Source organism: Gavialis gangeticus, unplaced genomic scaffold (genome assembly GCF_001723915.1).
Source record: "Gavialis gangeticus isolate Ggan-Ray unplaced genomic scaffold, GavGan_comp1, whole genome shotgun sequence".
In the NCBI taxonomy this organism is placed as follows: domain Eukaryota; kingdom Metazoa; phylum Chordata; order Crocodylia; family Gavialidae; genus Gavialis; species Gavialis gangeticus.
This window is the reverse complement of record NW_017728993.1, coordinates 61,318,760-61,335,516: the sequence shown is the minus strand read 5'-3', so window position 1 is coordinate 61,335,516 and position 16,757 is coordinate 61,318,760. Positions and strand designations below refer to the sequence as shown.

Genomic DNA, 16,757 nt, shown 5'->3' with positions numbered 1-16,757 from the left:
AGGGTTCCGTACCATCCTTCTGCACATATTAAATGGAATTTCACAATCCCACTCTTGTGCACAAAAATTAGGACTATATAATGTAATCCTGAGAGCCTGACATTTCACAAGACCGTAACAAGTTGCAAAGTGTTTGAACTTAATCACATCCAAAATTCTTGAGGAAGAGGCAATATCTTTTATGAAACCAACTAGATAGTTGCAAAAAAAAAAAAAAAAAAAAATGTATTTGCACGCTTTTGGGCTCATACACCCTTCTTCCAGCAAAGGAGAAGTCAAAGATTGTAAAATTTCTCCCAGGTAGAAACAAAAGTTCATATTGCACAGGATTCTGAATTTTGCTGCATCCTACCTACCACCAGACATATTTAAGGTAAGTAACATGCTTCTGCCTTTGTTTGAGCCTAATTGGCATACCTATAGAGCAACTCTTCACAACTGAACTCTTCCAACCAGGAGACCCATAACATCCTCCAACTCTCCTATGCAATATGAAGTTTCATTTCTACCTGGGAAAAATTTTACAATCTTTGACTTCTCTTTGGCCTGAAAAAGGGTGTTTGAGCCCAAAAGCTTGCAAATAATTTTTTTCTTTGCAACTACCTAGTTGGTCTAATAAAAAATATTGCCTCTTCCTCAAGAGTCTTGAATACCTTTGAATACCTACACCAATACGGCCACAACCTATATTCCTGAACTTAATCACAGCATTTGCTTTATGCAGTATTTATACATGCTTTGCCATTACTGGAATTTAGAGTTAAAACTAAGGCATAGATGATCAGTCTCATGCATCTCCTAGTTCAACTCTTAAGTGTTTCTTGAACCCAGTTCAAGTTTTGGGGCCATCCTTTCCACCCTTTTGCAGAGTGCTGACAGTAGCCTTCCTGATTAGAGACTCATTTTTTCCTACTGGCATGCCTAAAAGAAGAGAAAACCCTGAAAAGAATTGACATCATGGGCAGAGTTCTTACCTCCTCCAGTTTGAAAACTTCTCCAATATGAGGTTCAATCTTTCCCTCATAGCAGTACCGAAGAGCAGAGGAAATAGAGGATGAAAAGAGAGGGAACTCCTCTTCTCGGTACCGACCCCAATACACTCCCATGGCAGACACATTCTTCAGAAGCAGCAGGTTAGCTGAAAATGAGGGAATTGTTCCTCCAGCAAAGCCCACCACCACAATCCTGCCCTCCCAAGCCAAACTGCAAGGACAGAAAGAAGATTGATTTAATGGAGAAAAAAAACCTAGGGTCAAATCCAAAGCTATAGTTCCTCAGGACTTAACGCATCCAAATCTGGCTCTTCATAGAATGCCATACAAAAGTGACCTCAGTGCCATTAGCTCAGTAACCAAGGGATCAATACTTTCTGCTATTGCACAAAGACTTCATCCACACTTGTCAAATAAAAAGGTGCATGGAAGAGGCTCTTTGTGTTGGCCTACAGAAAGCCAGCTGATCACACAACACTGACTGAGGCTGCATGCACATTCAAATAATCTCAGATAATTTTCCCAGATTTGTTCTCCTGGTAAAGAAACTTATCCAGAGTTGCATGTACAGGCATTCAAATGCTGAGACCCTGAAGAGTGGAGAGCTTTTAGTGCTGACACTGTGCAGCCAGGGAAAAGGGCCCTATCACAGCATGCTCTGCAGGCTCCCTTAGTCTGACTGGCAACAGATAGCAGCAGTGCACAGGGCAGCCCTGACTGGCTGACCCAGACTGCCCATGGTCAACCTGTGTTCCCCTGCAGCACAATGGTGGGGACTGTCAACGAGGTGTGTTCTGCTCCCTGCTGGAGCACAGTTTAGCAAGAACACAGAATCATACATAGGTAGGGCTGGATGGGACCTCTGGAGATCATCTAGTCCAACCCCTTGCCAGAGGCAGGATTATATGTATCCAAACCATCCCATACAAACCATAATCTAAACTCTACATAAGACTAGTGTCAACCCTCACACAACAGGGTTAACACCCTGATCTGTCACAGGTAAAGCAGAGGAACAACATCAGTCAGTGTCCTGCTTCTATGAAATGTTGTCAATATATTCTCAAGAGATCCTGGGTAGAGGGCCACTCACTACAGAGGAAGGTAAAAACCCACACAGTCCATACCAATATGGCCATGAGGTCAAATTCCTTCCTGATGCCAAATATGGTGATCAACCTGACCCTGAGTAGAAAGGCAGTCCTTCTAGACAGGAACCTCCAGCTTTGGTCCTAGCAGAAGCTTTGGCACACCCTACTCAAAAGTTCCCAGCCTTGGCTGTAGCCAACACCCAATGCCTCTGACGAAGGCTTAAAAACACCTTGACAAAAGGTTCTCCAGGATTCCCAGGGAGACAATGTTCTCTTCTGAGAGAGGCCATAGCATGTACAGACATTCGCTGTCCCAGAAGAAACTCTCCTATGAGCAATTTAACCCTGGTTGTTCCCAAGTTTTTCTTCTCCTGGAGCAGCCATTTTCACTCTGGGAGAAAAAGTCTGAACATCTGTACACTTGTGGTTTCACCTGGGAGAGTAGCAACTCTCCCAAGAAAACCTGAATGTCTGTACAAGCCCAGAGCCATCCTGTTTCCAGTCTTACCTCACATAAGGAATAGGTAAAAACCAATTAATATATGTTCTTATTATTTCCCCGCCCCCATGTGAACAATTGCTTTAGTTGCCATTGGGATAAAAGAAGCAAATGCCACCAAGGGATGACCACAAGATGCTTTTTTATGCTTCAGAACCTCTGCTCCATGCAAATCTTTAATGCAATGCTCCTAAGGGCAGCTGTGGTGCTGGATGAACTGGTGCTGCTGATTAATACCTGCCATTTCTTTTCTTAGTCCATAAGAAACCCACATCTCAGGATGGCACTAAGATGCAATGTTGTCTTTGAAATGTCACTTTTCAGCTAACATTAAAAAAATAAAAAGATATCAAAGCCTTGCCCAACTTGTGGTCATTAAAGATCTGAGATTCATGACTCTTTCTAGAGAGCAACTTGCTAAGGCCAAGTTCCATCTTGTGAAATTATTTCCCACCTCCTTATACTCCCTAAAGCATGCAGGATGAGCTGTGGACTAGAGGGAAGGGTCCCAAGAGATCAGATACTTGACTGTCCTGATCTAAATTATCTAAGCCAAATCTTACTTCAACACACCTGTGTAATGCTTGCTTGAAGATGTCTCCTCCAACAGCATCTATCGCTACATTGACCCCTCTGTTATCAGTAAGCTTCTTCACCTCATCTTTTAAGCTGTTTTGGCTGTAATTTACACTGTGTGTGGCACCCTTCTGTAGTGCCACATTGCATTTGTGATCACTTCCAGCTGCTGCAATCACCTAAAAGAAAGACAGACACAAGAAAAACCCAATATTGCACTCCCACAGCACAACAGTGTCTGCCCAGAGTGATGCTTGGGGATATTTCTATTTAACTGCAACAAGCTATGTTGCTATAAAACTGCTCTGTCTCTTCTATTACAATATCCCAGCATGTTTTCCATATGACATAAACCATATCTCTTTACCCATCCCTGAAAGCAGCAACCTTTGGGATGGAAAACAGCAGCTGTTTAACAGCAAAAAAGAAGCATTTCACGAAAGCTTTGGGCATAAAACTGAAGAACAATACCATATCCAGCTGAAACTGCAGGGTACAATTATTCAAACCAGACTTGGTACTGAGTTAAACACTATTGTTCTTACAGCATATGCTACTAGATTTTGAATTACTACATGTGTTTAGAACCTGTATTAGACTTCATCAAAAGCAGCATCCAGCAGCATAGCAGGCTTTAACTCAGAAGGGAGAATATTAGCCCCTGAATCATTTATTTCAAAAGTATCCAGTCAGAGTTTTTGGTTTCTTAGAGCCTTCTGAACATAGCAAATGGTCTGAACTGGACTTATTTATGCATTGTCACTTTGCACAGTACTCTTCAGCACGGTAATTAATGCATGACTATGAAGCCATCTTGTATATTTTAGTGGGGGGGAAATGAAAAAAGCATGCTGTTACCTCATCTTTATTGGGAGGTTGGAAGTAAAACTCCAAAGCTTTTTCCCATATCCATTAAATACTATTTTTCCCTTAGATCAATATTGGTTCATATCTAAAGGAGAACCTGGCTAAAATTCCCAAAACCATGCATCCAAAAGACTTAGAAGCCCATGACCATGACTTCCAACATGAATTAAGCTATAGGTCATCCCCTGTACTTCCCAGTTGGTTAAAAGAACTAACTAGTAATGGACGGAATTAAAGAAAGCAATGAGGATCCACACTGGGGCACAGTAGAAGACAACCGTTTTATGAGGAAAAAATGTGGTAGGTAGCCTCTGGTATTATTGGAAGGTGTTAGTCGGCTTACTGCAACATTTCCCAAACTTTCTGAGTTGGGGGGAGGGAGGAGAGGAAATCAACAGCAGTGGCTGAAGTAGGAGGATGCAAGAGTGCTCACCTTCACTATGGTAGGGTTCCCACTACTGATAGCTGCCAGTTCCGCCCACTGGCAGCCATCAGTGGTGAAGGAAGTTGGCAGGGGCAGCTGAAGTAAAAGGTGCAAAAGTGACTGAAGTAGGGAGGCATTGCTGATTGCTGCTATGATTCACACATGCCACATTAGGAAACTTTTGTGCCCCCATCTCTCAAGAAAGCACACACCATGATTTGGGAAATGCTGGATTACTGGATTACCAGCCCCTCTGTCCTAAGAAGTCTCTGAGTTCTTTTTCCCAGCTCTGCCAACTGTAACATCTTGGGCAACTCTCAGTCTAAATATATACCTTGGTAGGCCCACTTGGAAAACAGAGAATAGTGGTCACCCACTTTGCGAAGCTTATTTCATTAATGTTTCTAATGGTCTTTGAATCCTGAATATCCTACACTAGGGTATGGTCATTATGGCAGGATGTGCGCAGAGAATATGGATATGTTTTAGAAAAGGAAATACCTTTGCCTTAAAAACATTGGTCGCAATATCAATAGTAGCAAGTCCCAGGGCCCCAGCTGCTGCTGTCACTAAAACTGTTTCCCTAGGAGAGACAGAGAAAAGAGAAAGAATGAAACAAACAGGTTCTTAACACAAAAGAAGGGCATTTCCTTACTTTTTGAATGTGTGCTTTCCTGTAAGCCATAGCTATTCATCCAGTAATTCTGAAGATGAAAGATGACTTTGACTAAAAATTCTCCAGCAACCAAATGACCATGTGATACAGTTCAGTATAGGAAAGTATTCCCCATCTTCAGTACCATCAGTATTATATTATCACACTCTTCCCAAGAGGAACCAGCAGGGGGAGCTTGTCTTCTCCCTTGAGTGAACATTACCCTGTCTCTGCTCAAATGAAAGTGAAGTAATCTGATCAGAAAGTTTCTGCATTTTGTGAATGCTTATATGTCACTTTCAGCTGGCACCAGCCTTTGCACCAGTGGCTACGGCCACCCACTTTCCTCTTCCTACAGGGATAGCTATCTCTTCCAGGGATCTAATGACCCACCTCCAAGATCCCACATCTGCCACGCCTAACAGCCCCTAGCACAGAGGTGGGCAAAATGTGGCCCACGGGCCAAATGTGGCTCACCAGGCCATTCTACCCAGCCCACGGGGCCCCTAAAAAACTTAGAAAATTAATATTTATCTGCCCCTGGCTGCCTGTTATGCAGCCCTTGATGGCCTGCCAAAACTCAGTAAGCGGCTCTCCACCCAAAATAGTAGCCCGGCCCTGCCCTAGCAACTCCAAGCACCATGCATCACCCTGTCATGTCCTCAGGGATGCCCTGTGCAGTGCTGCCTGCTACCCTGCAATATCCCTTTATAGGTGCTACAATGTACAAGGAGGTAAGCTCTGTAAGATATAAATTAAACTTTAAATAGGGTGCCACTAAATTGTGAAAAGTTATCGAGCGGGTGCCTTGAGTCTTAAAAGATTGAGAACCATTATTCCAGAAGTCACAAAGACACTCCCTGCATTTCCAAACCCCAGGCCAGCAGTCAAAACTTTCCCCATGAACTTCCCTGGCTCTCAAAAGCATCAGTGTTTCCCTTAAGACCTGAGTATAACACTATAAGCCTGCTTTTCCAAAAGGACAGCTGCTGCCTTACAATAAATCAGCAGAGCAATGCATAGCATGCAATGATACTGGACTGCAAGACTAATCTTTAGTTACACAACATTGTTGACTTAGCTAAAATTTGCCTGGGATATATCCAGCTCCTGCCAACTATTTCACCGCCATATCCCATATGGAATTAGTTTTAGCTCAAAACACATTGTCTGTGGCTTATAAAAATCATTCTATATACAGAAGCTTCTTCTAATGAAGAGCTTTGCAAGGGTATCAAACCCTGTGTAAAACAGGCCATTTTAAAAGTCATTCAGAAGTTCTCAACTGATTTGTGCATTCTTAGTTTCTAAACATACCCTCACACAGGCTCTGAGAGTTGAGCAAAATTAAAATATATAATGCAAAATCTGCTGACCAAGGTACTGCCTTTTCATTACGGCTGCTTCCCATCTAAATGTTTACATGACTCACATCACCGTAGCACATCTCAGCTCTCCAGAGGCATTTATAAATATTAGTATTTTTCTTTATTTTCAAATTCCTCTTTAAAGTAAACAATTATCCCTATTTTCTAAATGAAGAAATTGAGGCACAGTGATTAAGAGCTTTGCCCAAGGTTCTAAAACAAATCTGTGACAGAGAAAGGAAGTAAACCTGATGTCTCCCAAGTTCTACATGGTGCTTTAACCTGTCTCCCTAAATGTTAAGGTACTACTGGTCTCAGAATTTCTGCAAGGATTTCTCATAGTAAGAGCCAAGGATTTATCCCACGTTAAGCAAAGGCCATACTTCCAGACCACCAAGCTGCTCCAACATTAGCACTGGAAGAATCTCCTGTTCATTAATAAAATATGCAATTCCACCATTGTAATTACCACCCTCTGCCGAAATCCAGAACAAGACTGGGACTTTGACAGGGCAGTGATGGAAGCAGGTACTAGAAGACAGAGCCTTGCACGGAAAATACCCTACAACAGTGGTTCTCACACTCTGTTCCAAGGAACCTTGAGGTTCTGTGATAGTTCACTGGGAGTTCTATAAAGAGATTGGGGGTAATGGTAGAGCAGGCCAGGAGGCAATGCACTGCCATTCCTGGGTCACTTGGTTCTCTGCCAGTCTTCAGGATGGAGGTAGGGGTTCCATAGCAGAAGAAGTGATGTGAAAGCATTCCATAAGTTTAGGAAATTTGAAAACCACTGCCCTACAAGACCAGACTGTGGCATAATCTCCAAAAGGGAAAAGTAGATGCATCATTAGGAACATTAAAAAAAAAATCATAGCCAAAGGACTACAAAATCTATTCTAGAAAATGTGCCTGTATTCCTGGGGGTAGGCAGGGTAAAAAGATATCGGAAATGACTTACTGGCCATGTAGCCAATCTATTTTTCTAATAGTGTGTTCCACTGGTTCTCAACTGGAGTGCCACAAAACCCTTCCAGGAGTGTTGCAGTGTGGGCAGTGCTGCCACACCCAAGTAAAATGCCTCACATACTTTGTGCACAGCCAGGAAGGGTTACTGAACATACTCACGCTCCTCCCACATTAAAGTCTTCTGAGAAGACTAAAGCAGGCAGAAGTGCCTATGCTGCAGCCCTTCCCAGTCCAGACCCCTGCAAGCTCCTCCTGGAAACAGAGGTGCATGAGACAGAGGTATCTGGGACAAGTGGGACTGTTTCTGAGAGATGCCGTGTGGGTTCAAATCAAAGAGGGCTGCTGCAAAAGTGGGCACTCCTGCTTATATTAAGCTTATCTGATAGCCTAATGCAGGAGGAGCATGCACTCATTGCAGCCCTTCCAGGTCTGGTTGTGTAAGGGGCATGTGGGGCACTTCTACCTGGTGGCAGCAGCGGCATCACCATGGGTGAGAACTACTGAGGTAGAACAACAGTGGTTCTCAACCAAGGATGCCACCAAATTAAAAAATTGTGGAAGGGTGCCCTGAATTTAAAAAGGTTAAGAATCACTGGTTTATTCTATTTTTTCTTGTATAATATTGTTTACAAATCTGCACCTTTTTCAGGAGTGTTGCATTGTATGTCCATTGAGTGGCTATACAGTTCTATTTTGCTTTGTGATTCTAATGCTCTCAAAATAATCTGACCTGTTTTCACCTTCTATTTGATGTAGCACAACACCCTCTAAATTCTATTATATTCTTGGCAAATTAACTGTGAAACAGGGAAACCTTGCAGCCCCGCTCCCAATAGGACAGAGAAGCCGCCCAGCTCAGTGACTGACCAGTTAGAAACTCAGAGTTCCTGTTATTCCCAGGAGACTATATCCATCTTGAAATCTGCCCTAAGAGGACTTAGTTTCCACATCTGCAAAATGACAACAAAACCACCACATTGGGGGGACGGGGGGGGGGGGGTTGCTGCACAGCATAGGAGATTAGATTTCAAGAGAGTCTGCATGTGTGCTATCCTATTTTCTTGCAGAAAACACACCTTTTTCCCAAAAAGCAGCTACTGGAAATTGGAGTGCACACTGTATGTGAGAAATGAGCAGGTTCTGTGGTTAGCTGATTTTATTTCGTTTCACCTGGAACAATTAATAGTATGCAAAACAATGAGCATGCTCTGCTCCCCAGACACTTTTGCCATTCTGCCTTTCAAAAACAATGAGCATATTATATTCTGGTGGGTGTTTTATATGAGAAAATATATAGTTTTTTTGTTTTTTGGATTTTCTTTGTGGGTTGTTTTTTTTTAAAGAGGATAAGCAGTATGCCAATGCCAAGTACTGGTCCCCCTGTAGTGCTCTGGTCTCCCATAGTCACTTACCCTGGCTGCATGTGTGCTCTTCGCTCAAGGGCCAAGCTGGCTGTGCCATAAGACACAGGCAGTGCAGCAGCGTGTTCGTAAGACACACCATCTGGGATCTGCCATAGCATCTACATAAGACAAAGCAACACATTTAATTCCAGAAAGAAAAAGAATGAAGTTCTGTATTCTGAAAAGCCTCTCTAATGCAGCATAAACATGGTTCAGAACCATGATGTCACAATTCACTAGAAGGTATAGGATAAGAAACTGTTAATGTCACCTGAGCAATATTTAATGTATTTTCTCTTATCAATCTACTCTATCTTTGCAAGAATTCTCCAGGGCAAGCTACATCCCAAATCCTGAAGTTACTGACAGAAAGGGCAAAAAAAATCATCCTAAATGAGGTTACAAGCTAAATGATCTAATAGGAGCCAAACAGGAATCATACAAATCTTTGTTGTAATGGAATACAAATTTGTATTAAAACAGTCGTTACCTTCTGATCAATAATGCACTCCTCAGCCATTGCCTTAGAGCTTGTCACGCCAAGTACTCTGTCTCCCTGCCAAAAAAATCATTAGTGGACAGGTATTAGGGTGAGAACAGTCACTTGGTCCTGCTTCACTCTCTAATTTAAATGTTTGGCTTTCCCGTTTTATCAGGAAAAAACAAACAGCACAAACAATGTCAGACAACTGTCTGGCCAGCCATTGAAATAATCACACACATTTCTCCCCATTCCCAATTTGATCTTTGTGTCTTTTCCTAATCCTGTACTGAAAACAACACCCAAACTCTTCCACACACTCCGGTGAGGCTCCTGCCCTGCAGCCCTTGTTAAGTGCAATAACACAGTTACTACTAATCAAGGCCAACTGACCCCTAGCCCCTTCCCTCTGAATGGTTCTCAAGCTCCATTTAAAGAACTCCTCCAGCACCTGAGCCTTGCTTCCCAACACGCTGGTCTTCAGTGGACAGGAGGGTATACAGATATGTGTTGCAGATATTATGGTGGGAATGTGTATGATGTAATGGCAGTAATGACTTTGTTGGACTGTCAGATGAGCCATAGTGGACACAGGACAGTTTCTGGTAGATGTGAGATTATCTATATCTACAGATATCTCTATAGATATAAAAAAAAATCTTATTTCAGCAACACCTCTGATTTCCCTTGTTACAGACCAAACCCTACACCTTTGGCTTGCTCCTTGATTTCAGCTTTTGCATTCTCCCTACAGACCTGTTTCCCCAACTCCTGACCTCAGTTTGGCTTACTTTTGGACTCTGCCCTGTGGATTATCCTTTAGACTTGATACTTAGGCTTCTGACTGCCAGCTCCTGACCCTGGCTTGGCATTTTGGTTCCTGACGTGCAGCTTTCGACCCTTACCCCTGCAAACCTCAGCAACATGCATGGCTCTATCCAGTAAGCAAGCCAGTCTGGACCATGACAACAACTGTCCAGCACAGCTCTCAAGAACATACTACAAAATGATTAAAGACAATCCCTGTAATGAATCCCCATCCTCACTGATCAGCTAGCCACCATGATTCCATTCCTGTACCCAAGACCTATTTCATGCCAGTTACCTTTTGCACTGTGCTGACATCCGTTCCTGTCTCCATCACAACCCCTGAAAACTCCATTCCTAAAGAAGAAAAAGAACATGTATATCCCACTGCTATTCAAACAGGTCATTTCCCCCACCTCCAGTCATCCTTGTTCACTGCAGACAAGACCTATGGGACAAGAAAGGTCTCACCTATAGTAAAACTCTAGCTTGAGGTGAACAGAACACAGCAATACTGAGTTCAGTTAATCCTGCAAAGCAGGAAAACAGGTCACACTGACCAGCCTTATGGGCAACAGCATTAAAATGTACTGAAAAGATGTTCAATGTCAAAGATGTTCAGAGTATGGCTGTTCTTTGGTTTTTAACTCTGGTATTTTCCGAAGGAAGCCAAGGTAGATTTGCACCTTATAGACTAACCAAATTAGATGTGCTCTATATATATACTTAACATCTACTTTGATTAGTCTACAAGTGCAAATCTACACTGCCTTCTTCTTGACTTCAGACTAACATGACTAACTACATCTCTCATTTTCCAGAGGGCCATATACCTGGTATGCGTTTGCAACATAAAATAATTTGGAAGTAATGCTGCAAGAAGGCCAGAAAGTGGCACTGTTGGCCCAAGAGAGATAAAAAACTTGATAAATGGATGGAGTAAGGAATGAAAGAAGAAACTTAAAAAGTAAAAGAACCAGTCAAGCCACCTATCCTCAGAAATGTGTTCCTGGTATAATGGAAACTATCAGCTCCCAGACGGGCAAAAGCCAAAGAAGATATTAAAACCTGAAGCATTTAGTGCAGCAAATTAACACAAAAGAGGTGCAACATGTCCATAGCTAGAGGAATAGGAGGTTCAGTTACTGGAGGCAGGAGGAATGCTCCAGGAATATCCTTTCCCTTTGCTGACTCAAAGGCCACGTCCAGATAAGCATGATTGTACGATATGTGGTGCCACAGACATTTCTGCAACACCACATATTGTGCGTTCAGCTGTTCTCCACGCTGCAAGTGAGCAGGTCAGGTATTTTTTTTGACCCCTAGATATCCAGGGGTCAAAAAAACCCATGCAAAAAAAAAAGCAAACCGGCACATGCGAGGGCCACTCAAAACTGGAGCCTAGCTGCTGAAAGGCACTCTCCAAGCTGTAGGATCGCCATTGTTGCAGCCCCAGGAGGTCCCCATGAGCCCGGGTAAGGCTGCTGGAGACAACCCAGTGATAGCCCCTGGCTCCCATACCTCACCCGGGGTAACCTGCCATGCGCCACAGAGCATGTGGCACAGGCATGAACACAAGGTGTCCCACTGCTAGTTGTCCCCAGGGAACCAAATATCCACGCTTGTGTGGATACAGCCAAAGTGTGCAGGAAGCCACAAACGATACTGAGAACAGCCAATCAAGCAGCCACTGCATTTTGAAAAACAATAGTGTCCTGGACTGCAGTTCTGCTTTTGATGTGCTGGATAATCTTGGGCAAGTTTTCCTAGCACCAAGTAGCTTTAGTCATGGAGACAGACTCAGTGCCCTAAGTGCTATAAAAATCCAAAATAAAAACTCTCTGCTTCAGTCTCTTTATCTATGCCAGTGTTGTTGTGGATTAAGGTTTGCACAGTGCTCTGAAAATTCAAAGTCCTATATAACACATATTTTTAAGAGGTGATACAGACAGCCACAATGAGATCTTGTCTACCCTGGGGAAAATATTTCCTGCAAATAAGCATGCTAATCAGCATATTTTAGGTAACATGATATTAAACACAACTTGGTGCCTGTCAGATTAGAAACTATGTTACCTGGACATGGCAACCCTAAAGGTGGGGACAAAAACTGAATTCTCAAGGTGGATAGGAGTCTCCCTATCTGAGAACAGCAATAAAGGTATAAGAAAGCAAGTAAAGGGTAAACCAAAGGTTGCACCAATTTGGGGCAAATTTCAGACCCTACTAATACTATTGTGAGTCTGCCTTCTTGTGGAAAGACAAAAAAATAAAGCATGTCCTTTATTAATGCAAAAGCCATATGAGTCCCTTTATGACTGGAAACTTTGGGGAATTATTGTTTTGTTAAACATGTCTCCCTCATAATAAACCAGCAGGATATGGAGCTCTGCACCTCTGTTGATCAGAATCCAGAAGTTAGCAATGACAAGAATTGTGACTATCTTACAGCTCTCCAGATGCCTATGTAAAATGAGCTGGGAGCTTTATACTCAGTTTCTAATGAACAGATGTCCACATCAATGAACCCATCAAAATTGGCACCAATTCAAAGATTAATATGCTGCACCTACTTTGTGGATAGACAGCTTTGTTCTTCAGGGCTCCCCGTCTGGCACCAGCAGTAAATTCACTTAGAATTAAATACATTAAGTTAGTGACTCCATAACCTTCTGCAAAGATCGATAGGTTCCTACTCACCAGGAGTGAATGGAAGAGCATGTTTTTCCTGGTACAGACCCTGGCAGGCCAAGATATCAGCAAAGTTTACCCCACAGCAATGGATGCCAACCCTGACCTGAAAAAGAGAAGAGGCAGATGTAACTCTCCTGTTTCATGCAACCACTACAGAGATTACTTCGTTGTGCTAACAGTTCATTCTTTTAAGGCAGCTCTTCTCTTTATTAGATACTTGTGTAACTCCCCATTGCTAGAGTAACTGTAGTATCACAGGTTTTTTTATGCGTTTCTCCTCATGACAACCCAGTGGGATAGGAAATCAATATTACCCCCATTTTACAGGGAACTAAAGCACAAGATTCTAAGCAACTAAACTAAGGCCTGCATTAAATCTGCTGCAGAGCTGGGACAACCAAATCAAGCTCTCTCAATAAGCTTTCTATGACACAGAGTCACACCTTCAACTGATACAAACCAGGAGATGGCCATTGACTGTACAAGAGCTACAAAGATTTACACCCACTGAAGAGCGCCCCCAAAGTGTGTCAGTGGGAGGCAGATTGCATCTGCTGAACACCTATTACTATCTCCAGCCAATTTTCCCACTGTGCTCCACTTTTGGACACTTCTTCTAACGACTGCACTGTGTAATGACATGTGCCAGCTGTTCATGTCAGTGAGCTGCTCTGTATCTTCAGTATTTGCACAGCACCAAATGCCACATTGCACTACTCTCTTCTCATGCAGATAATAATCATCACTTTCACTGTGCTTTACCTGTTTAAAGGGCTGCACAAACATGAAATAAACTGGGAAGCATGGATTGCTACTCAGATATAGGACCTGAGGCACAGGAATGGAAAAGGACTGGATCAAGGTCACTCAGCCTTTTACCAATGTTTGTTTTAACTTTCATCTTTCTTGCTGAATGCAGCACTCCCCTCTCTAGAGGCCTTTTATTATTGTTTAGGGATGCAACACTACTTTGGGGATAGAGCGCTAGACTGGGACTCAGGAGACCTGGGTGCTTTTTCTAGCTCTGACACTAGCCAGTGGGGTGACCTTAAACAATTCTTTTTCCCTCCAGATGCCTCCGTTTCTCCACCTTTGAAATAGGGAGAATGATACTGAATTCTTTTGCAAAGCACCAAGTTGTACTGACAAAGAAACATGCTAGAGAAGAGCTAGGTATTATGTTATTGCTGCAGTAGTCTAGAGACCTCCCTTGAGGCAGTGTACAAATAGCACAAGTAGAAAGAGATGGTCCCTTCTGTGACGAGTTTCCAGTATAAATCATGTATATTCTACCTCTTGGGGCTGCAAAGGAGGCGATGGGACAGTCGTAATAATCAGTGGCTTCGCCAGCTCAGTGCACAACACAGTTCGATAGCTCCGGCAGTAGGATGGCAGTGGGAGCCCATTGCTTGGAGAGAGCAGTCCCAGATGGTCTATAACTGAAGTGCTCCTCCTGCAACACAAGAGCATACACTGGGGTCACCGGTGCTGTACACTAATTAGTTGTCATGCTGTTACCTTAGAAGTGGTCACATGTCAAAAAATGCTGAATGAAAGGCATTATAGCTATAGAAGCTATTATCCTCTGACTATGTATCCCAAAACAAACGGCTACACACAGGCCCCTGCCTTTAAACTTGGCATAAAGAAGTTTAGTTTGCATTCATCATACATTTAAGAACAAAATGAAAGAGGAAATTATCCCTGATGAACGAATCCAAAAGCTGAATCTAAGAGTACTGTACTTGGACTGCAGGCCCCTCAGGACAAGTTTGCAGGTGTTATCACAAACAATGGGCCACCGCTGCCTTGGCTTGAGCGCCGTGAGGGGAAGGCAGCTGGTGAACATGAAACCCCCTGTGCCACCACGTCCAGCTCCCTGCCTCCCAAGACAGAGCTCTCAGGCTTTATTTAAGGTTTTGCCAGCAGAGATACTACCCTCTGTTGCCTGTCCAAGTCCCCCTCCAGCCCACTCCTGGACTTCCTCTTTAAAACTTTCTGTGCAACGGGAGCACCATGGAAGTGACCTCCAGCACCAGGCCCCTCACAACCAGAGATGGTCTTCAGAAATCAAGAGATCCTTTGAAAATAAAGGACCCCGTGGAGGCTCTGCCAGTTTCTGGCCCTCGAGGAAGCACCTGGGCAGCGTTTCAAGCTTCCCCTCCTCCAAGAAACACAACAGCCAGAAGCCTTTTTTTTTTTCCTTTTTTTTTTTGGGGGGGGGGGGGTGGAACCAGCAAGAGAGATTCCCGCCTCGTGGCGCAGCCGGGGTAGCTCTGGCGGGACCCTGGTGACTGGCGCTGAATCCCAGCACGGCTGAGGAAGCCAGCTGGGGTCAGGGGGGCTCTGTCCTCTGCAGCGCTGACGTGGGGACTCTGCAAATCGGGGTCACGGTCTCTCACGAGCCCCACCCAAGCCGAGGGCCGGGGGGGTGCGGCAGGGCTGGTGCCTGGACGGGTGCAGCGGGAGAGCGGCGCCGGACAGGGAGGGAGGGAGGGAGGAGCCCGAACCTGCCGCGCCTCAGCCAGTGGATCCCGCCGAGCCCCAGAACCCCGCGCAGCGCCGCCACCGCCATGCTGCTTCCGGATGGGTGGGACGGGCGGCCCCGCCCCCCGAACCTCCCACTCCCCTGACGCCGCGCCCTAAGCCCAGGCCTGCGCCCGCCCCCCACCCTCTGCCGCGCCGGCGCTTAGCTGCAGCCGCTGAGACGGAGTCACCCCGCCAGCCCGCCGCAGGCCCGGCAGCTGCCCGCGAGCCGGGGCAGAGGCGGCTCCCGGGGCTCGGCTCTAACCACCAGGCTTGTAGGACAGGTTTTGGCCTTAGGCTTCCCTCCAGCCCGCAGGGTGCCTTGCCAAGTGTTAGCAAACCCAACCTCCATGTCCTGCCCCGGGGGCAGGCGCTTCTCCACCCTGGCACCAGGACGGGGGGATGGGGCAGTCCCTCGGTCTGAGGGTGATCTCGGCCTCTTGCTGCTTCTCGGCTTCTTGAAGGCCCAGGAGAAGCGCAGTAACTTCTTAACCTGGCAAGGAAAATACCACGTATCCGTGTCCATAAAGGCGATTTTCCTGCACTTTGTCGCGGGAGAACTGCTATTCTGGTGTGGATCAGGACCCGCCGGGGTGCAGCAGCTTTAAGCCCAGTGTATGGAAATGGGAGTCTCCTCCCTTGCTTGCTCCAAGGGCCTTATGGCTAAAGGCAAGCAAAACTCGGGCATCTGAACCCTGAGCCTCAGGGCTTGGGCCTGCAAATAGGATGCCCACCAAAGGATTTGGGAGCATGTGAAGGCCCAGATGGGGGTGGAGGATGTTTGCCAGTAGTTGGGCCACTTATCGTTCTGGACTGACTCACAGATTTGGAATTTGATTTGGCAAATTTGGCTTGGACTATGGAAAATTTTAAATAAAAGAAATCTCTGCCCTAGCTCATTGGTGGGTCTTGTCTTGAGGCAACCTAAGAGTACAGTCCTAGAGCTGCAGACCTCTCCACAGAAGTTGCAGGTCCTTCCACAGAGAGGGATTTCTCTCCTATTCCTTTCTCCGCTCTCTCTTGCTTTGTTGGCAAGAGAGGCTTTTACGTTAAAACAGGCAGCTGCTTGGCTGAGGTTGTGGTATCACTGGAACTGGTTGGCAGCCAGCTCCTCCCAACTTGACATTGGCATCTGTTTTCTTGAGGGATGCCTTCAAAGTGTCCTTGTAGTATTTCCTCTGCCACTGTGAGGTCTCAGGCCATTGCTAAGCTGGGAGCAGAGCACTTGTTTGGGAGCTGAGAGTCAGACATCCATGCACAATGTCCAGCCCAGCAAAGTTGGTGTTTGAGGATCACCAACTCAATGCTGGTGACACTGGTTTCAACAAGGATGCTGACATTTGTGCGGTGATCTTCCCCCTTGCTGTGGAAGATTTTCCGGAGGCACTGATGATCCCTCCCTGGGCTCT

The 16,757-nt window shown here is 44.9% G+C and overlaps 1 protein-coding gene across 1 annotated transcript in view; it reads right to left on the bottom strand.

Annotated features, from left to right (window-relative positions):
* The window catches only part of LOC109305343 (quinone oxidoreductase-like protein 2), a 17,349-nt gene extending 1,952 nt beyond the window's left edge, over positions 1-15,397 (bottom strand). The window contains exons 1-9 of the mRNA XM_019528348.1: positions 15,333-15,397; positions 14,116-14,275; positions 12,829-12,925; positions 10,427-10,485; positions 9,331-9,396; positions 8,850-8,959; positions 4,951-5,032; positions 3,156-3,337; positions 975-1,203 (exon numbers count right to left, since the gene is read on the bottom strand). Coding sequence (XP_019383893.1) covers positions 975-1,203; positions 3,156-3,337; positions 4,951-5,032; positions 8,850-8,959; positions 9,331-9,396; positions 10,427-10,485; positions 12,829-12,925; positions 14,116-14,275; positions 15,333-15,397 — 1,050 coding nt within the window. The remainder of the gene's footprint in view (positions 1-974; positions 1,204-3,155; positions 3,338-4,950; positions 5,033-8,849; positions 8,960-9,330; positions 9,397-10,426; positions 10,486-12,828; positions 12,926-14,115; positions 14,276-15,332) is intronic.
* Positions 15,398-16,757: the final 1,360 nt, after the last annotated feature.